Source organism: Scyliorhinus canicula, chromosome 1 (genome assembly GCF_902713615.1).
Source record: "Scyliorhinus canicula chromosome 1, sScyCan1.1, whole genome shotgun sequence".
NCBI classification, from domain to species: domain Eukaryota; kingdom Metazoa; phylum Chordata; class Chondrichthyes; order Carcharhiniformes; family Scyliorhinidae; genus Scyliorhinus; species Scyliorhinus canicula.
Genome location: NC_052146.1, coordinates 6,343,063 through 6,368,682, shown reverse-complemented (window position 1 = coordinate 6,368,682; position 25,620 = coordinate 6,343,063). Strand labels below are relative to the sequence as shown.

The window sequence follows — 25,620 nt, the reverse complement described above, 5'->3', positions numbered from 1 at the left end:
TGCAAGTCGGTACACTGCGGTTTTCCTCCTGTTCCTACTGAATGCAGCAGGCCGCTTGGAATAAATGTCATTGCTGGCCTGCAGCAGCTTCACAAATCGGAATAGCGGCACGTGCAATTTTGGCACTGCCATTCAGTACATGCTTCGGGTCAGGGTACCTCATGTTTGGACTGGTGCTGCACTGCTAAAGGCTGCACCGTGAGGAGGAATAGGGCAGTAAAATGCAGAAACACTCTGGACACCTTGCTTTAATGCACAATGTAACATCGCTACACTTCAATGACATAATAGATCAGGAACACTGAGCAGCACGGTGGAGCAGTGGTTAGCACTGCTGCCTCATGGTGCTGAGGTCCCAGGTTCGATCCCGGCTCTGGGTCACTGTCCGTGTGGAGTTTGCACATTCTCCCCGTGTCTGCGTAGGTTTCGCCCCCACAACCCAAAGACGTGCAGGTTAGGATGTCGCTGGCTCGGCCAGCATTTATTGCCCATTCCTAATTGCCCTTGAGAAGGTGGTGGTGAGCTGCCTTCTTGAACTGCTGCAGTCCATGTGCTGTTGGGGTGGCAGTTCCAGGATTGAGAGCCAGCAACAGTGATGGAATGGCAATATATTTCCAAGTTAGGATGGTGAGTGGCTTGCAAGAGAACTTGCAGGTGGTGGTGTTCCATGAAACTGCTGCCTTGTTTCATCAGTGACCTCGCTTCCATCATAAGGTCAGAAGTTGGGATGTTCGCTGATGACTGGGTTTGGAAGGTGCTGTCGAAGGAGCCTTGGTGAGTTGCTGCAGTGCATCTTATAGATGGTACACACGGCTGCCACTGTTCGTCGATAGTGGAGGATTTGAATGTTTATGGAAGGGGAGCAATCAAGCGGCCGTTTTGTCCTGAATGGTGTAGAGATTTTTGAGTGTTGCTGGAGCTGCATTCATCCAGTCAAGTGGAAAGTATTCCTTTACACTCCTAACTTGTGTCTTGTAGATGGTGGTCAGGATTAGGAGAGTCAGGTGGTGAGTTACACACTGCAGGATTCTGAGCCTCTGATCTGCTCTTGTAGTCACAATATTTATATGGCTAGTCCAGTTCAGTTTCTGGTCAATGATAAGCCCCAGGATGTTGATAGTGGGGGATTTAGCAATGGTAATGTCATTGAATAACATGGGGCAATGGTTAGATTCTCTCTTGTTGGAGATGGTCATTGCCTGGCACTTGCCGTGAATGTAACTTGGCATTTGTCAGCTCAAGCCTGGATATCATCCAGGTCTTGCTGCATTTGGACATGGACTGCTTCAGTCGCGAATGGTGCTGAGCATTGTGCAGTCATCAGCGAACATCCCCACTTCTGACTTTATGATGGAAGCGAGGTCACTGATGAAGCAGCTGAAGATGGTTGGGCCTAGGACACTACCCTGAGGAACTGCTACAGTGATGTTCAGGAACTGAGATTAATGACCTTCAACAACCACAGCTATCGTCCTTTGTGCAAACAACTCCATTTTGAACCAGAAGCAGTCTGCGTGAGTCCATTTCACCTGTATGATCTGCTTCTTCAGACCATATAAAGCAGAAAGCGGCCATTCAGCCCATTGCACCTGTGTGGTGTTAAGTCTTCAATTAAAGTCGACAACTCTCAGCCAATTGTCTGCCCTTTCTCATTTTTAATTAAATGCTTCCTTTTCAAGTACTTTTCCAATTCCCTTTAAAATAGTATTGCAGCCTTTGCTGCAATGGTGCCTTGGAGTGAAGAATTTAATGTTCTAATGACCCTCAGTATGTTAAAAATTGTATCTACCTTTCACCTTTACACAAATCTATGCATGCTAGGCTTCAAGAAACAATACATCTTAACCAGTAGGGAAACACAGTATTTTTATAATTTTCTGCTCTCTCTGAATAATAAAACATCCAAAAGTGTAATTGTCTAACTGAGTCTTTTACCTTTCCTTCTTCCCTTGGTATTATTACATTTTCGTATCGGTTCCGACACTGCTTAGGCGATCGGTAAATGCGGCTGCAGGAGTTAACGACATCGCTGACAAGATCCCAGTTCGGCGTGTGCGCCGGGGAGATGATGGCCAGGTTTAAAGGCAATTCCAGCAACTGTTTCACAGCCTATCAGCAAAAAATAATAAACATGGCGATTAAAACTACTCCATTAGAAATAAAGCTATGGAATCATTAACACGTAGGTTGAGACATTTGAGATGCAAACATCAAACCCTCCTCCACATTAAGCTAATAAGAGTTACCATCTGTTGAGATACCCGGAGACCATTTAATCTGAGCGATGCTTTCACTCCTTCATACGGTTCTCCTAATTATAAAATCTCCAGCTGTGAAAGAGGCCATTTGAAGAACTATCCAATTATTATCACCCCCCCTGGTCTTTTCCCAGAGCCCTGCAACTTTCTCCCCTTTAAGTATTTATCCAATTCGCCAATCATATGGTGCATAAGGGGCCCTTCGGCCCATCGGGTCTGCCCCGCATGTGAAAGACACCTGACCTACATACCTAATCCCACTTGACCTATAGCCTTGGATGTTATGACGTTCCAAGTGCTCATCCCGGTACTTTTCAATGGACGTGAATAAACCCGCCTCTACCATCCTCCCAATTCCTATTGAAAGTTGCAATTTTATCTGCTTCCATCAGCAGCACATGTCAGATCACCATAACTCGCTGCATAAAAACATTTCATCTCTGCTCCACCCTGCTTCTTTAGCAGTTATGTTAAATCGGTATCTTCTGATTACCAATCCCACTACCAGTGGGAAGACTTCTCCCAATTTCCCCTTATCAAAACCCTTCGGGACTTTGAACTCTAGAAACTCTCCCCTTAACTTTGTCCTTTGAGGGCAGCACGGTGGCGCAGTGGGTTAGCCCTGCTGCCTCACGGCGCCGAGGTCCCAGGTTCAATCCCGGCTTTGGGTCACTGTCCGTGTGGAGTTTGCACGGGTTTCGCCCCCACAACCCAAAGATGTGCAGGCTAGGCTAAATTGCCCCTTAATTGAAAAAAATGAATAGGGTACTCTAAAAATTTTTTTTTAAAACTTTGTCCTTTGGAGGGCATTCCCAGTACCTCCAGCCTCCCCACTTAGCTGATGCCTCTCTCTGACACGCTCTCTTGACCTCGACATCCTACTGAAAGCATGGCACCAGAACTAGTCATACATTCATCAGCAGACTGGTGGAAGCCATGTACATGCATTAATCATTTCTCCAGGGTCCCCAACAAATACAGTGGACAGTCCACACAATTCTCCATGGAAATTGAACCCCAAGGATCTCTTAATCAAATTTATGCGCTACAATTATTCTCCTCCGGTTTGTATCTCCCTCTTGGCTGATTGGGGGCAACAGGGAGGAAGGTGACACGCAGCATCCATGGCACCCAATATCTTTTGCTTTATGATGTAATACTGTTACGCTTCACTGTTCAATTTAATTCACAAGGTGAAAGAGGATCCAGTATCAGCATCAAACACGTCTAGATCAGTGGTCATACTGGGTCTCCACAACTTAGCACAAACCCAGCTTCAGAGCCCCACATGCAAAGCGATATCCCTCATTCGTCACATCAACTTATTCAAGTGATGTATTAAGTTAAACGTTTTGTGCTGCGGATCCTATTGTCTCTACTTGTGTTTCACAGATCCGTGAAACTTTACGGCAAAGAGGCCATTCCGCCCATTATCTTTACTGTTGCATTGCTGCAGCAACCCAAAATTAATCCTACTCATGGCGGCACAGTGGGTTAGCACTGCCGTCTCACGGCATCAATGGCCCGGGTTCGCTGAGGCCCCTTAATTGGAAAAAATGTTTTTAAAGTAACAAAAAATGAATCCAATTCATTGGATTCTTATAGGTTTAGAACCATGTGCCGTGCCCATAGCTGAAGCTAAAAGTATTACAGGTATGAGGATAAATCCACATTTCCCTTTCTGAGTTTAATATCCTTGGAATCTGCACATTATTTTGGCAAATAACTTTGCGTGCCTATTTAGAAATATTAGTCCCCTTGCCAGTGGCCCCAAGCCTTCCTGTGAGAGCAGCCCCAAACCCATTTGGCAATTACTCAGGGCCCCATCCTTCCTCCAGCCATCCATTTGGCTCACCATACGTGGGTGTATTTTTTAACCCCTCCAGATGTTGCAGCAAAGGTTGATGAATGTAAGTGGAGTACTACCTGCAGCAAAGCCCAGTCCTCACTGATCAGCCACTCGGGGCTGTCTGACCCACTATCCACCGGCGGTTTGGTCAGCGTGGGTAGCGGTTTGGCGAATGACGTCTGCTGCTTCATGAACAGGTTCTTCTTCTGATCTTTCGCCTCACGGCGCATCTTGAGCATGCATGGCGTCGATCTGTCGAACAGCGACCGCGGCGGGGTGACCGGCTCACCGTGCCGGGCTTTCTTAAACTTCTTGCCAGCAGCTGCAAGAACAAAGGTCAAGTGGTCTCACTTCCCGCACATACATAAAGCAATGCCAACTATGTAAAAACAGACACCAAAAGCTTCTGCAAGTACTTAATGCAGAGAGTAGCTGAAGCATTTGTCCTTTGGAGAGTGAGGCTTGGGAATCAATGATGGTAAACTTTGAGCAAAAATGTTGTCTTCACAGAAGAAAATCACTAGAGTAAAACAATGAGGAAAACTATTGGGACTAAAGGCTGACAAGTTCTGGATTTGATCATCTTCACAAGGCTTCTCAGGATTGCTCATTACAGAAATGATTGAGGAATGCTCATTTTTGGGACTGGTCGGACAGGTTACTGACCCTACTGTTCCCTATTTGACATGACCTTATTTTACTCTATCCTTTACTGAATACACTTCGAGATTTACTCAGTTGCTTAAAGCCGGTTTAAAACTGCTTAAAGTCTTATGAAAAATGATAAAGTGTCGTGACGGTTACTGACACTCGCCCACACTAATTCAGTTGTACACAATGTACATTTATCATAGAATTTACAGAATCATAGAATTTACAGTGCAGGAGGAGGCCATTCGGCCCATCGGGTCTGCACCGGCTCTTGGAAAGAACACTCCTACCCAAGCCCACACCTTCACCCTATCCCCATAACCCAGTTACCCCACCCAACACTGAGGGCAATTTTGGACACTCAAGATAATTTGGCATGGCCAATCCACCTAACCTGCACATCTTTGGACTGTGGGAGGAAACCGGAGCACCCGGAGGAAACCCACGCACACATGGGGAGAACGTGCAGACTCCGCACAGCCAGTGACCCAAGCCCGGAATCGAATCTGGAACATGGGACCCCAGAGCCGTGAAGCAATTGAGCTAATCACTGCACTACCATGCTGCCCCACGGGGGCACTACATTTGTCACGCAGAAGCAAATGTTGAGAGTGACATGGAATGATGACATTTATAGTATGGGGAATGGAATATTTGTATAGGGCCTTGGTGAGACCATATCAGAGGTACTGTGTATTGTTTTGGTCTCCTTCTTTGAAAAATAATAGAAGCAGTTCAGAGAAGGTTCACTTAATTCGTTCCCAGGATGAGGGGCTTATCTTACAATGAAAGGTTGGACAGTTTGGGCCTACACCCACTGGAACTTACAAGAAAGAGAGGTGATCTTATTGAAACACATAACACCCTGAGGGGACTTGACAGGATGGTTACTGGCTGGATATTTCTCCTGTGGGGAAGGCTAGAACTAGGGGAAACAATTTAAGAATGAGAAGTCACCCTTTTAAGATGGAGATGAGGAGAACGTTTCCTCTCAAAGAGTTGCAAAGTCTATGGAATTCTCTTTCCCAGGAGGCAGTCAAGGCTGGGTTGTTGAATGTATTCAAGGCTGAGTTAGATAGGTGTTTCATAGACAAGGGAGTCAAGGGTTATGGGGGTTGGTGGCTGTGCAGGCAGGGGAGAGGAGTTAAGACCACAATCCGATTAGCCGTGTTCTTATTGAGTAACAGAGCAGGCTCGAAGGGCCGATAGGCCCTTCACTGCTTCTAAGGTCTATGTCCCAATGAAATGAAATGAAATGAAAATGAAATGAAAATTGCTTATTGTCACAAGTAGGCATCACGTTAAGTTACTGCGAAAAGCCCCTAGTCACCACATTCCGGCGCCTGTTCGGGGAGGTTGGTACGGGAATTGAACCGTGCTGCTGGCCTGTCTTGGTCTGCTTTAAAAGCCAGCTCTTTAGCCCTGTGCTAAACCAGCCCCCAATTGAAACTTCCTAATTGAAATTCTACACTAATTGAAAATCCTGAAGTCAATGACCAGCTCTTTAGTTTTGCTGGCATTGAGGGAGAGATTGTTGTCGCTGCACCCCTCCACTAGGTTCTCTATCTCCCTCCTGTATTTTGACTCGTCATTATTCAGATCCTGCCCACTAAGGTTGTATCGTCAGCAAACTTGTAGATAGAGTTGGAACCAATGTTCCAGGAAGTTAATTATGGATCCTTTATTGATCAGAATTGAACTAAATCAAGTAAAATATTACTCCACATTCCGCCCATATTTGGGAAGAACCTTTTCTTACCTGATGGATCCATCTTTAATCTTTTATGTTCCTTGCGGACGTACACGGGGGGTAGTTTGGACTCCAGAATAGGAGTAGTGTCGTACATTAGGCACATGGCTGGATCCATGTAGATGTCATTGTCATCCTGGGGCGGTGTTGGAGGAGTCCATATCTGCCACAGTTAGAAATTAAAGTTACCAACTTACCCTCTAAATTGTACAAAGATCTGAAATCTTTTTAAAGACGTATGTGGAAACTCACAGGCATTATTTCAGTCTGGCCATCTGGACCTTCTTTGATATATTCCTTTGCAAACACAAAAGCAAAAAAAAATAATGATTGAAATCCGCTTGCAATGGAAACAGCCATTTCATGACTACATTATGTTTTAGAAATATGTGGAATTTACAGCACATGAACAGACCATTCAGCCTAACTGGTTCATGCTGGTGATCACACATGCATCCTCCCACTCTATTATGTCAACCTAACGGCATGTCCTTTTTTCCTTTCTCCCTCAAGTGCTCAGTTAACTTCACCTTAAATGGACAGCACGGTAGCACAAGTGGCTAGCACTGTGGCTTCATAGCGCCAGGGTCCCAAGTTCGATTCCCCGCTGGGTCACAGTCTGTGCGGAGTCTGCACGTTCTCCCCGTGTCTGCGTGGGTTTCCTCCGGGTGCTCCGGTTTCCTCCCACAGTCCAAAGACGTGCAGGTTAGGTGGATTGACCCTTAGTGTCTAAAAAGATCAGGAGGGGTTATTGGGTTATGGGGATCGGGTGGAGGCGAGGGCTTAAGTGGGTCAGTGCAGACTCGATGGGCCGAATGGCCTCCTTCTGCACTGTATCTTCAATGTTCTAAATGCATCGGTGCTATTCGCCAACCTATTCCTTGTGACAGGGTGTTTTGCATTCTTTCTACTCACTGAGTAGAGATTTTTAACTCAATAACACATATTTATGATCAGAGTGGTCAACCCAGAGGCAATCACTTTGTGTTGAACACGATTTCTAAATCGATGTGTAGGCACATGTCCTGGTTTTTGGTCTGGCCAGGTCTGACGCTCAGCTCAGTTGGCAGCACTCTTATCAAAGTCAAAAATTGAGGGTTCCAGCTCCACCACTTTCTGGCACAGAATCTGTGCTGATGATCTTTGCACGTGCTAAAGGAGGGACAGAGGGACTTCCCATCACACGCAAGCTCTGTTCCATTTTAATTGCGCAGTTCAAAAAGGGAGGATTTTCACTGATGCCAACATCTCTCCCTCAAACATTGCCACAATAAAGAAGAATGACCCAGACCTCAGCCAAGTGACTAGATGAACCTTGCTGTGGGTTAAACTGGCCACCACTCTTGCCTACACGTCAAAGAAGATTGTTGTTTTTTGAAAAACCTTTTGGGACATTCCTAAGAGAGGGACTGAGGTCCTACATAAACTGGTTCACGCTGCCACCTCACTAACACAAACACCCCCACCCTCCACACAATTAACTTCAGCACGGTTATTCCTTTCTCCTGGGGAAGGGAATCTGCTTCGTGGGTTCCCTAATGTGGGTCATCCAAGATAAGAAACAGCAAGTGTACAACACTGAGACCCACACCCCAAGTCTTGCACCGACCGGTACACCAGCAAACGGTTCGTAAAAGATCATAAGCTTCATTAATTCATAGGTACCAACAACCCTGCGGATCTTCCTCCTTTTCCCTTTAAGCCCATCGCTTCCTCAAATCTCGCCTCGTCCTCGGCATTCACCCTCTGACCTTCCGCTCTCTGACCCGAAATGTTCTATCCTCAGCAAAGAGCTCAGCTCTATCCCCCTTATACCCTCCCCCCACCTCAATGGATTTCCAGCTGAGCACAATGCTGAGCTCTTCCTCCGTCGCCTCTGCCCCCTCTTCTTTGAACAGGAGTTTTCCCTCCATGTAACAGACCTCTTCACCTGTCTCCAACATTCTTCCTCCAGATGGACCCCTTCCCCTCTGGCTTCTGACCCCCTCTAGATTTTCACTTAGAACTGCTACGTGACATCGCCAATCCCAGTTTCTCTGCACCTTTGACTCACTCCAACTTATCTCCTTTTATTCCTTTTTCCCTCAGGTGCTTAGCTAACTTCACCTTAAATGGATCGGTGTTATTCGTCACAATTACTCCTTGTGGTAGCATGTTCTACATTCTTGCTGTACTCCGTTCTCAGGTCCAACCGGAGAAGGGTAGCGTTCTTGTTAGCTGTCATACTGACCTGTAACAATCAAAGACCAATTGCCAACTCTCGGGACACTTTCTCCTGCCTCCCCTGGATCACGGCACCACTACCAAACATCAAACCATGTCTTCAGGACTGTCAATGACCTCACCTCCTTTGGAGATCTGCCCTCCACTGCCAACAACCTCACCGTTCCCCAATCTGTACAGCCCGCTTCTACCACCTTCCCAAAATCCATAAACAGGACTTCCCTGGACAACCCATTGTTTCAGCCTGTTCCTGCCCCACTGAACCTATTTCTTCCTAACTTATTATAATTTTATCTGCTTTGGACCAGTCTCTTCCTACCTACATCCATGATGCTCTACATCACTTCAACAGTTTGCTGGCCTTACCCTTTTTCCTCTTCACCCTGGATATCCAATCTCTCTGCGTCTCCACCCTCCACCAAGATTGTCTAAAAGCTCTCCACTTTTTCCTTGAATGGAGACCCAATTAGTCTCCATCATCCACCATCTGGTTGAACTTTTTCCTCACATTGAACAACTTTGCCTTCAACTCCTCGCACTTCGACCAAATAAAAAGGTGTTGCTATGTGGACCCACATGGCTCCTAGCTAGGTCTGTCCTTTTTGTGGGATATGTGGAACATTCCTTATATCAGTCTTATGCAGGTCCCCTTCCTCATCCATTTTTCCAGTACATTGATGATTCAGTTGGGTATCAGTGCCGCTTCCTGTTTTTGAAACGATCTGGAAAATATTGCTGACTTTATTTCAAAATTCTCTCACCTTCAGCTTGTCCATCCATCTCTTGATTCTTCCCTTCCCATCCTGGAATTTGGTCTCTGTTTCTGGAGATAAGCTATCACCTGCTACTCACAACAGGTCCACAGCTATCCTGATTACATTTCCTTACATCCCCGTTTCCGGTAGGGACTCTATTCCAGTCATCCAGTTTGTGTTCAGACGATGCAAACTTCCATAACAGCCCTTCAGATATCCCTTTCCTTTTCCTCAACCGAGGATTTCACCCCCAGTGTCCAAGGTGCCCAATGTATTTCACACACTTCTGCTCTCATCCCATCCCCTCCCTCCGGGTTCCCCGGTCCTCACCTTTTAACCCACCATCCTCCTGATTCAACAGAGCATCCTCCACCATTTGGTCAACCTCCATCCTGATGCCACCACCAAATATCTTCCCCTGCCCTCCGCTTCAGCATTCTGAAGCGGCCATTCCTTCGGTGACACCCTGGTCCGCTCCTCAGTAACTCCTAACGTCCCTCCCTTTGCTATAGCACCTTTCCATGCAAGTGCAGGAGATGCCGTTGCCCTTTCACCTCCTCCCGGCTCACCACCCAAGGTTCCAAACAATCCCTCCAAGTGAAACCACAATTTACTTGTGCTTCCTTCAATTTCCTATGCTGTATTCGCTATGCACCAGTGCAAACTGGGTGACTGCTTTGTGAAACACCTCTGTTCAGTCCACAAGCATGGTCCTGAGCTACCTATTGCTTGCCATTTTAATTCTCCACCTTGTTCCTACTTTGACTTCACTGCCATCGGCCTGCTCCAGCATTCCAATGAGGTTCAATGCAGGCTTGAGGAGCAGCACCTCATCTTTCAACTTCTGGACCGCGCGACAACGCAGAGTCGCTGAGCAGAAACTGATAGCCACGTTCTGCATGCATGAGTATGGCCTCAACCGGGGCCTTGGATTCATGTCGCATTAGGGGCCTCACGGTAGCATGGTGGTTAGCATCAATGCTTCACAGCTCCAGGGTCCCAGGTTCGTTTCCCGGCTGGGTCACTGTCTGTGTGGAGTCTGCACGTCCTCCCCGTGTGTGCGTGGGTTTCCTCCGGGAGCTCCGGTTTCCTCCCACAGTCCAAAGATGTGCGGGTTAGGTGGATTGGCCATGCTAAATTGCCCGTAGTGCAAGGTTAATGGGGGGATTGTTGGGTTACGTGGGTTTAAGTAGGGTGATCATTGCTCGGCACAACATCGAGGGCCGAAGGGCCTGTTCTGTGCTGTACTGTTCTATGTCTATGTAATTATATTCACAATTGTTCACAATTTACATAGATGATTTGGAGTTGGGGACCAAGGGCAATGTGTCCAAGTTTGCGGATGACACTAAGATGAGTGGTAAAGCGAAAAGTGCAGAGGACACTGGAAGTCTGCAGAGGGATTTGGATAGGTTAAGTGAATGGGCTCGGGTCTGGCAGATGGAATACAATGTTGACAAATGTGAGGTTATCCATTTTGGTAGGAATAACAGCAAACGGGATTATTATTTAAACGATAAAATATTAAAGCATGCCGCTGTGCAGAGAGACTTGGGTGTGCTAGTGCATGAGTCAGGGAAGGTTGGTTTACAGGTGCAACAGGTGATTAAGAAGGCAAATTGCTAGAGGGATGGAGTTTAAGACTAGGGAGGTTATGTTGCAATTGTATAAGGTGTTAGTGAGGCCACACCATGAGTATTGTGTTCAGTTTTGGTCTCCTAACCTGAGAAAGGACGTACTGGCACTGGAGGGTGTGCAGAGGAGATTCACTAGGTTAATCCCAGAGCTGAAGGGGTTGGATTATGAGGAGAGGTTGAGTAGACTGGGACTGTACTCGTTGGAATTTAGAAGGATGAGGGGAGATCTTCTTGAAACATTTAAAATTATGAAGGGAATAGATAGGATAGATGCGGGCAGGTTGTTTCCACTGGCGGGTGAAAGCAGAACTAGGGGCATAGCCTCAAAATAAGGGGAAGTAGATTTAGGACTGCGTTTAAAACAAAGAACAAAGAAAATTACAGCACAGGAACAGGCCCTTCGGCCCTCCCAGCCTGCGCCTTTATCTAAACCTGTCGCCTATTTCCAAGGATCTACTTCCCTCTGTTACCCGCCCGTTCATATATCTGTCCAGATGCATTTTAAATTATGCTATCGTGCCCACCTCCGCTGGCAAAGCACGGTAGCATGGTGGTTAGCATAAATGCTTCACAGCTCCAGGGTCCCAGGTTCGATTCCCGGCTGGGTCACTGTCTGTGTGGAGTCTGCAAGTCCTCCCCGTGTGTGCGTGGGTTTCCTCCGGGTGCTCCGGTTTCCTCCCACAGTCCAAAGATGTGCGGGTTAGGTGGATTGGCCATGCTAAATTGCCCGTAGAACTAGGGGACATAGCCTCAAAATAAGGGGAAGTAGATTTAGGACTGAGTTTAGGAGGAACGTCTTCACCCAAAGGGTTGTGAATCTATGGAATTCCTTGCCCAGTGAAGCAGTTGAGGCTCCTTCATTACATGTTTTTACGATAAAGATAGATAGTTTTTTGAAGAATAAAGGGATTAAGGGTTATGGTGTTCGGGCCGGAAAGTGGAGCTGAGTCCACAAAAGATCTGCCATGGTCTAATTGAATGGCGGAGCAGGCTCGAGGGGCCAGATGGCCTACTCCTGCTCCTAGTTCTTATATTCACCCCCCAACATCTGGCCTGGGCTTGCGAAATCCTACCAACTGTCCTGGCTTGAGACAATTCACACCTCTTTAACCTGGGGTTACCCCTCTCTCCAGTTGCTCCATTTGGACCTGTAAAGACTTAATTACCTGCAAAGACTCTCATTCAAAGTATCATCTTGTATAATTGAATTTGTCCATATATGTGTTTGTGGAACCCTTCTCTTCATTCACCGGAGGAAGGAGCTGCGCTCCGAAAGCTAGTGATTTGAAACAAACCATTTGGACTTTAACCTGGTGTTGTAAGACTTCTTACTGCGCTCACCCCAGTCCAACGCCGGCATCTCCACATTCTGAACTAAACATGGAGTTCAATAATTTCAAATCATAGCCTCTGCCTTGTTCTATCTTTTGCTGGCTCAGTCTTGTACAGTTCCTTTCATTACCCCTTCTTATTGCACTCAGACAGCCGCCATGTGTCTGCTCTCCCCTCATCTGGACACATCTTTCGTCTCTTTACCATACCCATACCCATGGTTTCTCTGTCATGAAACGTTTTGTCATTTCATCTCTCCTGCCCTCCACCCTGTCGCAGACCTTCCTTATTGTTCTTCCCGCCCCCTCTCATTTCCACTGGCTTAAAACCTGTTACTTCATTTACATCTTTGTGTAGTTCTGATGAAAGGTCATTGACACAAAACATTCATGCTGTTTCTCGCCACACCTGAGTATTTCAAGCATTTCCTGTTTTTAATATTCATAAGGGAAGTTTAGTTACAGCATTGAGACCAATAGGTACCTTATTGTAAGCATCCTCCCGACTGTAGGTGAACAAGACGTCATTTTCCTCATCCTCTAGTTGCCTCTTCCTTTCCTCCTTCAGAGAGTGCAACTGTCCAAACTCCCACACTCGCTTGGCCGCTTTTACACGTTCCTGACACAGCCAGAAATGACAGGTGTTAAAGTTGTTTAAGCAGCAAGAGAATGCAGTCCTTGTATGTTTGTGTGTGTGTGTGTGTGTGTGTGTGTGTGTGTGTGTGTGTGGGGGGGGGGGGGGGGGGGGGGGGGGGGGAGAAGAGAGGAACATTCCTAACAACTTTATTTCAGAAACATTTTATTTGACTTGGCACTTCCATTGCTCCATTGCTCAGAGCTTTAGTTCAACGACATCTGCTGTACTAATGATGCAAATTAAACCCATCGTGATTACACTGAGTAAACATGGGCTGGGAATTCTCCAGTGAGCAAGCCATCTTCACACTCCCCAAAGCCTGTCCACCATTTACAAGGTCCAGTCAGGAGTGTGATGGAATATTTTCCTCTTACCTGGATGACTGCAGCTCCAAGAAGTTCAACGCCATCCAGGACGGAGTAGCCAAATTGATTGGCACACTATCCGCCACCTCAAAATCCCACTCCCCCGCCACTGGTGTACAATGCTGGCAGCTTGTGTGTACCATCTACTAGGTGCACTGCAGCAACTCACCAAGGTTGCTTCGACCATACCTGCCAAACCAGCACCTTTTATGACCTAGGAGGGCAAGGACAGCAGATGCATGGGGAACACCACCGCCTCCAAGTTCCCCTCCATAGCCACACATCATCCTGACTTGGAACTATATCACCGTTCCTTCACTCCGCTGGGTCAAAATCTTAGAACTCCCTTCCTAACACCACATGGACTGCAGCGGTTCAAGAAGCTAGCTTGCCACCACCTTCGCAAGGGTAATTCGGGATGGGCAATAAATATTCTGGTCCAGCCATCAATATCCATACCCCATGAAAGGACAAAAAAAAAACCCCCGTAAAAATATCCATTAAAGCGACTGATTTGTTGTAAAAATCCAAGCAGCTCTAACACTATTGATTCAAATCAGATCGATTTATTTGGGAAACTAACATTTTGTGAAACGGGATGAGTAATTTAAGACCTGGCATGTGGTGAGTGCGGCTTGTTTGGCAGGGACAGGTGACTTTGCACCTTTGGTTCCCAAAATCTCTCCGCCACTGGGGGTTTTCCTCATCTCGGGTCTGGATATGTTATAGAGTGACCAATAGCGATTGATCATTGTGATTAGTCAATAATCCCCATTATCATCAGACCATGCAGCTACCAGAATGGTAGAAAATGGAGCTTGGCCTTGCTTTGTCCGAAAGTTCCTGTGTTCAGAGAAAGGAGCTGGTCATCCCTACCCAGTCCGGGTGTGCACGTAACTCCAATCCTACACTATGTTCGATTCTGGTGCCTTTCAACTAAGCGACTAAGCAACCAAGTGCGAGAAGGAAGACTGGAGTCACAGCATCAACATTTTCGGGTAATGAGTGTGGCCGTGCCAACTTCATTCAAATCCCGAGAACAATTTTTTTTTTTTTTAAATCCAATTCTAATTGTATTAGGTGCAAAGAGCACAAGATTTCCATGGATAATAGACAAAGGCAAACGTTCAAGATCTTGCTTACCTCTGGTAGCCTCTGCTCTGCTGGGGTTACAAATGCCTGAGTCAGCTCCAAATAATTCATTGCATATTTTTCAACTGGTGTAAGCTGTGGGAATAATTATTTAGTTTAGTACAATTCAATAAAATATCTAATGCTAGCTTTGCTTCACTTGGAAATTAATAGGACCAATGTCATCTGATATAGTTCCTCTCTCCACCATTTTAATACACTTATCCAATTTACTTCAAATAGGTTAGTGTCCCTATTGAGACCAGGGTAGAGGAGTTTGTTCCGAGTACATTAAGGTTTCATCAATATCACTTGCTGCTTCAGTACTGAAAATCCCTTTGAATTACAAAGAGAAAAATTTTACTTGGCCAAATGTTGACCTTCAGAGGCAGATTATAGAGATGATGTGGAGAGAAAGCGTTCTCCAAGGCAGCCTTCAGGACGCACAACGACGCAGAATCGCCGAGCAGAAACTTATAGCCAAGTTCCGCACACACGAGTACGGCCTCAACCGGGACCTGGGATTCCTGTCGCATTATATTCATCGCCCATCTGGCCTGGACTTGCGAAATCCTACCAACTGTCCTGGCTTGAGACAATTCACACCTCTTTAATCTTGGGGTTACCCCTAACCCAGAGCATCGTCTGGTATCTTTGACTTTGTCTATATAAATGTTTCTGGAGCCTACCTCTTCATTCACCTGAGGAAGGAGCAGTGCTCCGAAAGCTAGTGATTTGGAACAAACCTGTTGTACTTTAACCTGGTGCTGTAAGATTTCTGACATTATAGAGAGGTCAACTTGCAGATGAGTTGAAGGGCAGTATCGTCTTAATGGAGGAGTTATTGAATGCAGATTTGTTCCACCAATTTTCTAAATGCAAGTTCCTATAAACATGGGCTTGGCTCAGTGTGTAGTGGTCCCGTATCAGTCAGCAGGTTATAGGTTCAGTTCACTTTACAGAGTTGAACACAAAACCTTGACTGATACTTCGGTGCAGTACTGAGAGAGTGCAGCACTGCTGGCTGGCTTGTCTTTTTAATCAGATATTAAACGGTCAGTCTGTTCAGCTGGACATAAAGGTTAACAAATCACTATCTGAAGATGAGAACATGGCCTTAAATCCACTAATTCGACCATTTGTAGATGAACTTGCATTTATACAGTGAACGAGGCACTTCATGGGGGGGGAAACAAGGAAAAATGGACATGGAATGCCTTCTCAGAGGTGACTGAAGACATAAATGCCAATGGTGAAGCATAGGAAGGGAGAGAATTCAGAGAGGCAGGAGCCACAGGAATTTTATTGAGTTTTCATATTTTAAATCCAACAAATTACAAATTATTAGAGAGAAAAAAAAAGCACGCAAAAATTAACATGTATATTTACAGGTAAGCATCTTCATAATAACAACTGTGGCCACCCCCTTTAGCCAGCATACATATTTTACATCCCCAATATGGCCGAGGCACATGTTTATCGGCATTCATTTACAGTTTGGTTTTGGGCCTTAGCTAGCCATCAAACCCCCATAACGAACCCGTAGCCCCCACCGCCCCCCCGGCTACCTTCCCCCGATTCCCGTCCATTTTCCCCTGATTCTTGGCCACCCGACTATTCTTCAGAGGCCACAGGAATGAAAAGTATGGACATACTGGGCGAAATTCTCCGTTCGAGCCGGAGCCAAATCCCACCCACTGGGAGTGCAAGCGTTTGGTGTTCGGGCAGGAAAATAGAGCTGAGTCCACAAAAGATCAGCCATGATCTGATTGAACGGCAGAGCTGGCTCAAAGGGCCAGATGGTGAACCACCATTGTGAGCAGGCGGCCAGAAGCGAGGTCCTGCAGTTGGTCACCGCCACCCCCAACCCCCCGCCCCGCGCAAATCAGCCTCTCCACCCCTTCTCCACAGAGAGCCCCTAAACGACCCTCCAGAGAGACCACTTCAAACAGAATTAAGTGCTTTCCAATCACCTCCTTTCACACTCGAGTGATTTTGAATTGGTCAGCTGGAGATTGACAGTACTTAACTCTGTTTGAAGTGGTCCAGGACCTGTCAATTAAAGCTTGATGTTTATAAACATTGTGGTTAGAGCACTTTAGAGTTACTCAAGCTTCAAGGGAGATAAATGGAGCAATGCTGGCAGCTATGTGGGTGTGTGTAGTTTGTCAATCACAGCCTCTTAAAATCATTATCAAAGAGAAATAAATGAATGGCTTGCAGCTCAATTATCTGAGGGGGTTTAAACTCAGCTGACTGGTTTTCTCTTTCCAGGAATTGAAGCGTGGTACTTCCTCTGGTATTGCCTGAGCCAGCAATGTATTGCCCAGGTGAGTGTTAATAAGGCAGTAATTATTTTCACCAGGGGCTGGTTTAGCTCACTCAGCTAAATCGCTAGCTTTTAAAGCAGACCAAGCAGGCCAGCAGCATGGTTCGATTCCCGTACCAGCCTCCCCGAACAGGCGCCGGAATGTGGCGACTAGGGGCTTTTCACAGTAACTTCATTGAAGCCTACTCGTGACAATAAGCGATTTTCATTTCATTTTTCTGGACGGCTCACTAACTTCCAGAAAGGGATCTCTCTTTTGGGGGGCTTCCGGACAGGGGTCTTTCTGGAAGGTCTCTTTATTTAGGGGGTCTGTGGTGGGCAGGTCTTGCTTTGCCGGGGAGAGGGGGGGGGCCTTTGGATGGATTTTGGGGTAACTACCTTACAGAGTTACCCCCTTGGCGCACCGCTTCAGGGCCACGCTTATCAGGATTTTGTAGTGATTCTCGCCCACGTGATTCCTGGCTCGGAGGAGCGGAGAATCACACGGACCCGGAAAATATGGTGCCGGCCCGCTAAGTGGATGCAAATAGGTCATTAATTTGTATCCTCTAGCTGGCGCAGGGTGCAAACATTGATCCTGACGGCAGCGTGATGCCGGAGCATTGGAATCAGTTTTCTTCCCTATCGCTGAATAATCAGCCTCATCGGGAACTCCGCTACCAGTGGCGGCGTGGCGGGAGGCAGTGAATTTTGCCCAGTGTCTCTAATTTCTTTCAGCTGGAGGTGAGGAGATTCATCGGGCAGAAGGATTTAAACATATGGAAGATAATTTAAAATTTCGGGACATAAGCAATTAAGCAAATGACATTAATTAATAACAAACTAGAGTATAACTAAAGACAAGGGGCGAAATTCTCTGACCCCCAGCAGGGTTGGAAAATCGCCTGGGGCCGCCGAAAATCCTGCCCCCGCCGTGGCAGAGATTCTCCGTCACCCGGGAATTGGTGGGGGCGGGAATCTCGCCACGCCGATCGGCGAGGCCCCTGCGGCGATTCTCCGGCCCGAAGTCCCGCCGCTGGGAGGCCTCTCCCGCCGCCGAGGTTTGAACCACCTCTGGTGGCGGCGGGATCGGCGGCGCGAGCGGGCCCCCACGGTGGCCAGGCCCGCGATCGGGGCCTCCCTATGCGCGAACCGGCGAAAGCCTTTCGGCCAGCCCCGCTGCCGGGCGGCAGGCCTGAAAGGTCGCTGGCGCCTGTTTTTGCGGCCTAAGTTACAAATTAGGAATAACATTGAAATTAACTCAATAACTGAGAGAAACAACTATCCCCTGTGGGCAAAAAGCATTTTAAAAGAATTCAGAGAATATATAATATTATGTATAATACATTGTGATGAAATTAATAGGTTGCATGTGATAGTTAACCCAATAGATTTGCCAGGAGATTATTTATGTGTACTAAAATCCAGGAAGTAATGCAGAAAAGTTCCAATAAATGTACCTTTTAACACTAAGTTGTACAAAGAGATATCTTCAGCAAACTATCTACTGCCCTTTGATGGAGTATCCAACCTGAAGTCTTAGGATCAATGACAGCGGCACACCCCACTCCCCCGACACTTCGAGTGCTTTACCTCCATCCCAATCCCTGATCATTCAATCTTTGAAGCCCAACAAAATCCTGGAACACCTTTAACGAATCCCTGCACAGTTTGCCTACACCATAACGACTGCAGCGGTTCAAATTATTCCAAGGATAATTCGGGATGGCAGCAAACCCTGGAATTACCAGGAATACGCACTTCCCACCAACAAATTGGAAAAAAAATCATAGTTGCTCTTATGTTTCAGATTTGTCTGGTTGAATTTGTGGGTCTGGAGGTTTGGGAAAGGATAATTAATAACCTGCTTGCACTAATGGTGGGTAAATCTTACAACAGCAAACTGGGAGAAGAACAACTTGCAGCTATATCAAAGTAAAAAAGCCCTAGGTTCTTCAAAGAGAGAGTGAGAGACAGAGTGAGGAAAAGAGAGAGAGAAGAGAAAAGAGACATTTTACCATGCTGAGGGAAGAGCAGGGGGTGTAGAGTCAATTGGACATCTCTTTCAAAGAGCAAATACAGGCATGGTGAACCAAACGGTGCTGTTCAACGAACACATTAAGAAACACATTTTAGAAAGTAAACAGACAAAAAGAAATCACCTGCTCAACGAGTGCAGCCAGTTCGTCCAGGTATGCAGGCTCTTCGTTATTCGTACACCTGCGCAACTCCACGTGTTTTCCAACACCTTCCCTCGGTTTTGCCCTCACTGTCTGTCCCGATTTAGTGTGATCACCACTTTCCTGCTCAATGCTGTTCAGAGCCTTTGCAAAATAGATAAGCGCCATTTTATTACAAGTGTTTCCTACTGAAAAAGTTCCATTAAAAAGCCACGTGTGAGTGAGTGCAGCTATCTGTTGAACTGTTTTGTGGAGTTAGGGATGAGGTGGGGTAGCTGGTATAATCGTCTCAGAATTCCAATGACCTCTCACGCCTGCTCTGCCCCTCAATATGATGGTTGAGCTCCAACACCCACCACACTTTCTCACCCAATCCAATTGCTTCCCAAACCTTTTCCTGATGTGACCCCATTTTAATGCCTCAAACTCTGCGTGTCCTCGGGAGTGAAAATTGGAAGGAGGTCCCACCTTTTGGCAGGCTGCGGTTGCAGTGGCCCACAGAGAGGTCAGATCATCAGGCCATGTTCACTAACAGAGGAAGAAAAAACATTTAAAAGTGGCCACACAACGATTGAAATTCAGTTCCCAAGATTCACGGCTGCAATTGAGCGCGCCACCCCAAAGTCTCATCCTGCAACTCCACTGGGGGTTGCAATAGGGCCCTCTGTCCAATCTCAATATCCCTTCTCACCCCTTACCTGGCTGTGCTGTCCTTACATCTTACAAGACCATTGGATAGGCACATGGAGCACACCAGAATGACAGAGAGTGGGATAGCTTGATCCTGGTTTCGGACAATGCTCGGCACAACAACGAGGGCCGAAGGGCTTGTTCTGTGCTGTACTGTTCTACGTTCAATCTTCTATAAGACATAGGAGCAGGCCCAACGAGGCTGCTCCGCCATTCAATCATGGCTGATATTTTTCTCATCCCCATTCTCCTGCCTTCTTCCCGTATCCCCTGGTCCCCTTATTAATCAAGAACCCATCTATCTCTGTCTTAAAGACACTCAGTGATTTGGCCTCCACAGCCTTCTGCGGCAAAGAGTTCCACAGATTCACCACCCTCTGGCTGAAGATATTCCTCCTAACCTCTGTTTTAAAGGATTGTCCCTTTAGCCTGAGGTTGTGTCCTCTGCTTCTAGTTTTTCCTTCAAGTGGAAACACCCTCTCCACGTCCACTCTATCCAGGCCTCGCAGTATTGTGTAAGTTTCAATAAGACCCCCCTCAGCCTTCTGAACTCCAACGAGAACAGACCCAGAGTCCTCATCTTGGCTGCATCAGACCCAAAGTGCATTAAGATGCAGTTTACAAATACTGTTTGCACACATGCTAATTACACCCATTATTTACCAGCATGAAAATGATTGTACCACTTTTATTCATTGCAGAATGACATAGCGTTAACAGCATTGAAACAAATCATTTGGCCCAACTCGTCTAAACTAGTATTGCTTTAGGGCAGCACGGTAGCACAAGTGGCTAGCACTGTGGCTTCACAGCGCCAGGGTCCTAAGTTCGATTCCCCGCTGGGTCGCGGTCTGTGCGGAGTCCGCACGTTCTCCCCGTGTCTGCGTGGGTTTCCTCCGGGTGCTCCGGTCTCCTCCCACAGTCCAAAGACGTGCAGGTTAGGTGGATTGGCCATGTTAAATTGCCCTTAGTGTCCAAAAAGGCTAGGAGTGGTGGTGGAAGTGAGGGCTTAAGTGGCCGAGTGGCCTCCTTCTGCACTGTATATTCTCTGATGTTCCACACAATCCTGGCTCCACTAATTACTTCACATTCTTCCATTGCTTTCTCCCTCACATACATAGCTGACTAATAGCAATAAACTTTAAAACTGTTTTTGAAAATCTTAAATATTAATTTTATTCCAAATACCTCGTTAAAATGTTTACCAATTTTCCTTTTGCTGTGTTTTTGTTTGATTTCTTGACATGAAATATGGAAGAAAGTTGAATTTCTTCTCTAATTACCCAATCGTCTACAAGGCTTCTGAACATGTAGCAACAGCATCACCTTGTGGTCAAACGACGCCCAGTTTTCAGCAAAGATCATCCAGTTTACTGGGCAACCACTACAGTGACATCTGTTTATGTAGCGCTTCAACAGTCCCAAGGCACTTCACGGGAGTGGCTATCAAACAAAGTTTGACACCAAGCCAGCAGCTAGGACTGGTCGTCAAAGAGGTAGCATAACATTGCAAACTCAATCTTTTCCATTATTCACCACAGAAGCAGCATGGGTAATAACTTCACTTGTATTTATTTTTGCACAAATGTGAAGTAGCATGTTTCAGAATAAATGAAACATTTTAGAAAATAGCAACAGCCTGCAGGTTACAAGCTTCACAAAGACAATTCAATGAATTATATTGTTGAAGAATTATATCACTGGGGCAGCACAGTGGTTAGCACTGCTGCCTTAGCGCCAGAGACACGGGTTCAATTCCAGCCATGAGTGACCGTCTGTGTAGAGTTTGCACTTTCTCCCCTGACTGCGAGAGTTCCCCTCCCTAGTGTTCCAGTTTCTCCCCGTGTCTGCGTGAGTTTCCTCCCACAGTCCAAAGATGTGCAGTTTGGGTGGACTGACCATGCCAAATTGCTCCTGTGTCAAAATGTGTGCAGGTTAGGTGGGGTTACAGGGATGGGGCGGGGGAGTGGGCCCAGGTAGGGTGCTCTTTCAGAGTCAGTTCAGACTCCGATGGTCAAATAGCCTCCTTTTGCATTGTAGTGGTTCTCTGAAATTTTATTCTACCAGTATGCCCCCAATTGTGGGTTGCCATTAAGTAAATACCTGGGCTACCTGACAAGGCAGCATTTTCAACCATAGTTAAGCTACTAGAGAAGAATTTTAGGGGCAGGAAGTGGAGGGGAGGAGCATTAACACTCTTTCCCCTTGATATCTGTGGCCATTAGCACCCAGTTTCCCTGGGTTTCTGTGGCTATGACTCATCTTTCATTCTCACTCCACAGTATAAATATTTCCCACTTTCTCTGTCTGTTAGCTTTGACCAAGAGTCATCGGACTCGAAACGTTAGCTCTTTTCTCTCCCTACAGATGCTGCCAGACTTGCTGAGATTTTCTAGCATTTTCCCTTTCGTTTCAGATTCCAGCATCCACAGTAATTTGCTTTTATAATGGTGATATTTAGCAACGGACAAAATGCACGATTTTAAACGGGGATTGAATGATACTTGCATATTCTGGCCTAACAATCGATGTAGAAATAAAGCGACCTGGAAGTGGAAAATAAAATTAACCTGCTTGTCTATCCATGCTGTGTATTTGCAAGATTGTGTGTTAGCGTTTGTCTAACTTGGAAACTGAATGATACATATAGAATAACAAGCCTGTGTGAAAGTAGCAGCGAGTTAATTATAAAACAAGCAATTAAATGGGTTTGAATACCTCGAGGAAGGGTTTGGTCTCTTTCGGTGAGATCTGATTTGCTAAGGATGGCACCTGAGAGAGCACGACAAACTCCTCCGCTTTTAGCTTCAACGCTGACTCTCCCATAAAAGTAGGGATTTCAAACAGGTCACGGACTGTTTGCTGCAACAAAATGTCAAACAAGAGTTGGTGTTGATCATAAATAGTGCAGGTAAAGCTGAATGTTAGCTGGAGAATAAGCAATCACCAAGCAGCAATCTCAACGATAACATTAAAAACAATCAGCACGAGCAGTATATGACCATTACCTAAATACACTTTTGTTTTTTTATAGGCGCACACGGTCTAATGCGGAGATGCAGCTTCCAGTAGTTTTGAAGTAAATGTTAGGTCAGTCGCCGTTAGGTAGTACTTGCGGCACTGACCACTCAGCTGAGACAAATCACTGCCAACTTCAGTGAAAATTCGACTGCTCACAGGGACAAAGCAACATTTGGTTTAAACAGCCATCAGTTTGATTCGGTGACTCTCACCTCGGAGTCAGAACCTTGTGGATTCAAGCCCCAATGGAGGCCTGGCCATGCAATTCTCGGATTGCACTCCAGTGCAGTATTTGGGGGACTGTTGCACGGCCTTACAAATTAGACATCCAAATTGAGGCCACGTCTTCCCCCTCAGGTAGGTGTTGTAGATCTGTAGCGCTGTTTAGTGGGCAAGTTCTCCCCAATCTCTTGGCCAATATTTATCCCTCGACCAATATCAGTCAAGAGCATCTGGTCATTTATCTCATTGCTCTCTGCGGGATCTTGCTGTGTGCAAACTGGCTGTTGCATTTCCCTCCATTGGAGCAGTGGCTATACTTCAGGGGTACTTTGTTTGCTGTGAAGTGCTTTGGGCTGTCCTGAGGTTGTGACAGGAGTGTGTACATCTTTATTCCGTTTGCTTTAAACCAATTGCAGAAAAATCTGAGAAAAAGTTGCATCAGAGTATTGATTCTAGAAATGAATTGCATTCTGTTCAACTCCAGTTCAAACACATAGCAGCATGGATGCAGATGAGTTTCAGTCTTGGGAGTGTGGGTTTACGTACTTTTGTGGTCTAGCACACAGTTTTGACAGCCTCAAGTGTGAGGAATCCCATCAGTTTTTAGCCAGATGCAAAATGAAATGCCACAGCACAGCAGAATTTCATGTATGACAGAGATAATTGTGTTTTTTTTGCACACCGCTCAATAGCCAATTAGGCAGGGACATGGAAATTAGCTTGGCAAATCCTCAGCTTCAACTTATTCAGGAAAAATGCATGAATCTGAAAACATCTCGGTGAATCATTCAAAGCATAAACAAACCCCTTCAGGGGAAATGCCCAATAGTGCAAATTGCACTCTCGCTGAATTCATTCCAATTTCACCTCCATTTTTCCCATGACTGTTTTTCTCAAAATACCAGGAAAAGTTCAGACTCTCCCAGATTAGAACAAAGAATAATACAGTCCAGGAACAGGCCCTCCAAGCCTGTGCCGAGCATGGTACCTGCCTAAACTAAAACTGTCTGCACTTACGGAGTCCGTATCCTTCCATTCCCACCCTATTCATATATTTGTCTAGATGCCCCTTAAATGCCGCTATCGTACCTGCTCCCACCACCTCCCCAGGCAGCGCGTTCCATATATTTACCACCTTCTGTTTAAAAAACCTGCCTCACACATCAGTTCTAAACTTTTGCCCACGCATAAACCTATGCCCCCTAGTACTTGACTCTCCTACCCTAGGAAAGAGCATCTGACTATCCACTATGTCCATGCTGCTCATAACCTTGTAGACCTCTATCAGGTCACCTCTCAACCTCCGTCGTTCCAGTGAGAACAGACTGCGTTCATCTAACCTCTCCTCATGGTAAATGCCCTCCATACCAGGCAACATCCTAGAAAACCGCTTCTGTACCCTCTCCAAAGCACCCACATCTTTCTGGTAGGATTCTCTCTGTAGGAGTGGATGTACTGAGGACAAATACCTGCTGCAAGTATGCTGTGTAATAGTTGCTCCCATGTGAAGCCACATCTCTGATCAAGTTCTTTGTGCCATTCTTGAGAAGTTTCTCCTCGATGGAGTTGCCGATAACCAATCTGTAGTGGAGACACACAGATGGGAAGGTGACACAGAGGTTCCAAAATTTACAGAGTGCCTGGTTAGCAAAGTTTACCTTTATCTTTACAAATCTGAAGGCAGGTCACTCAGAAACAAAACAAGACAAAGAAATCACTCTCAGGACACGGACATCACTGACACAGCTGGATTCATTGTCCAACCCGAGCTGCCCTGGTGGGATTTCTTAAAGCGAACTCTTGCACAATTGAGTACTTTGCTGAAATAAAAGCAGAAGATGCTGCTAAGAATCAGCACATCTGTGGAGAGAGAAACAGAGTGGACAATTGGAGTCCTTATGACTCTTCGAAGAGATATATGGACCAGGCAAGGATAGCAGTTTCCCTTTCCTGTAGGATGTTAGTTGAACCAGGTGGGGTTTTACGGTCATGGTTTCATAGTCACCATTACGGAGAGCAACGTTCAATTCTAGATTTTTGTGAACTGAATTTAAATTCCACCATCTGCTGTGGTGGGATTTGAACTCGAGTTTTACAGAATATTAGCCTGGGCTAATCTTGTTCATCTTTAAAGATAACAAATAAAGATACCAACATTTTCCCCAAACAAAGATGCTGAACTAATTAACCGGCAAAAGAAAGCAGTGGCATAGTGGTATTGTCGCTGGATTAGCAATCGTGAGACCCAGGGTAATGCTGCCGAGACCCGGGGTAATGCTGCCGAGACCCGGGGTAATGCTGCCGAGACCCGGGGTAATGCTGCCGAGACCCGGGGTAATGCTGCCGAGACCCGGGGTAATGCTGCCGAGACCCGGGGTAATACGGCCGAGACCCAGGGTAATGCTGCCGAGACCCAGGGTAATGCTGCCGAGACCCAGGGTAATGCTGCCTTGACCCGGGGTAATGCTGCCCAGACCCAGGGTAATGCTGCCCAGACCCAGGGTAATGCTGCCCAGACCCAGGGTAATGCTGCCGTGACCCGGGGTAATGCTGCCATGACCCGGGGTAATGCTGCCATGACCCGGGGTAAAGCTGCCATGACCCGGGGTAAA

At 46.3% G+C, this 25,620-nt stretch overlaps 1 protein-coding gene across 12 annotated transcripts in view; it reads right to left on the bottom strand.

Annotated features, from left to right (window-relative positions):
• Window positions 1-25,620, bottom strand: part of ep400 (E1A binding protein p400) — a 197,429-nt gene that overhangs the window by 33,688 nt on the left and 138,121 nt on the right. For all 12 annotated transcript variants that reach the window (XM_038803932.1, XM_038804131.1, XM_038804405.1 and 9 more), the window contains 9 exons: window positions 24,478-24,589; window positions 22,484-22,627; window positions 19,058-19,219; window positions 14,600-14,683; window positions 12,939-13,073; window positions 6,761-6,805; window positions 6,518-6,671; window positions 4,185-4,429; window positions 1,936-2,109 (listed from right to left, as the gene is read on the bottom strand). In XM_038803932.1, coding sequence (XP_038659860.1) covers window positions 1,936-2,109; window positions 4,185-4,429; window positions 6,518-6,671; window positions 6,761-6,805; window positions 12,939-13,073; window positions 14,600-14,683; window positions 19,058-19,219; window positions 22,484-22,627; window positions 24,478-24,589 — 1,255 coding nt within the window. The remainder of the gene's footprint in view (window positions 1-1,935; window positions 2,110-4,184; window positions 4,430-6,517; window positions 6,672-6,760; window positions 6,806-12,938; window positions 13,074-14,599; window positions 14,684-19,057; window positions 19,220-22,483; window positions 22,628-24,477; window positions 24,590-25,620) is intronic.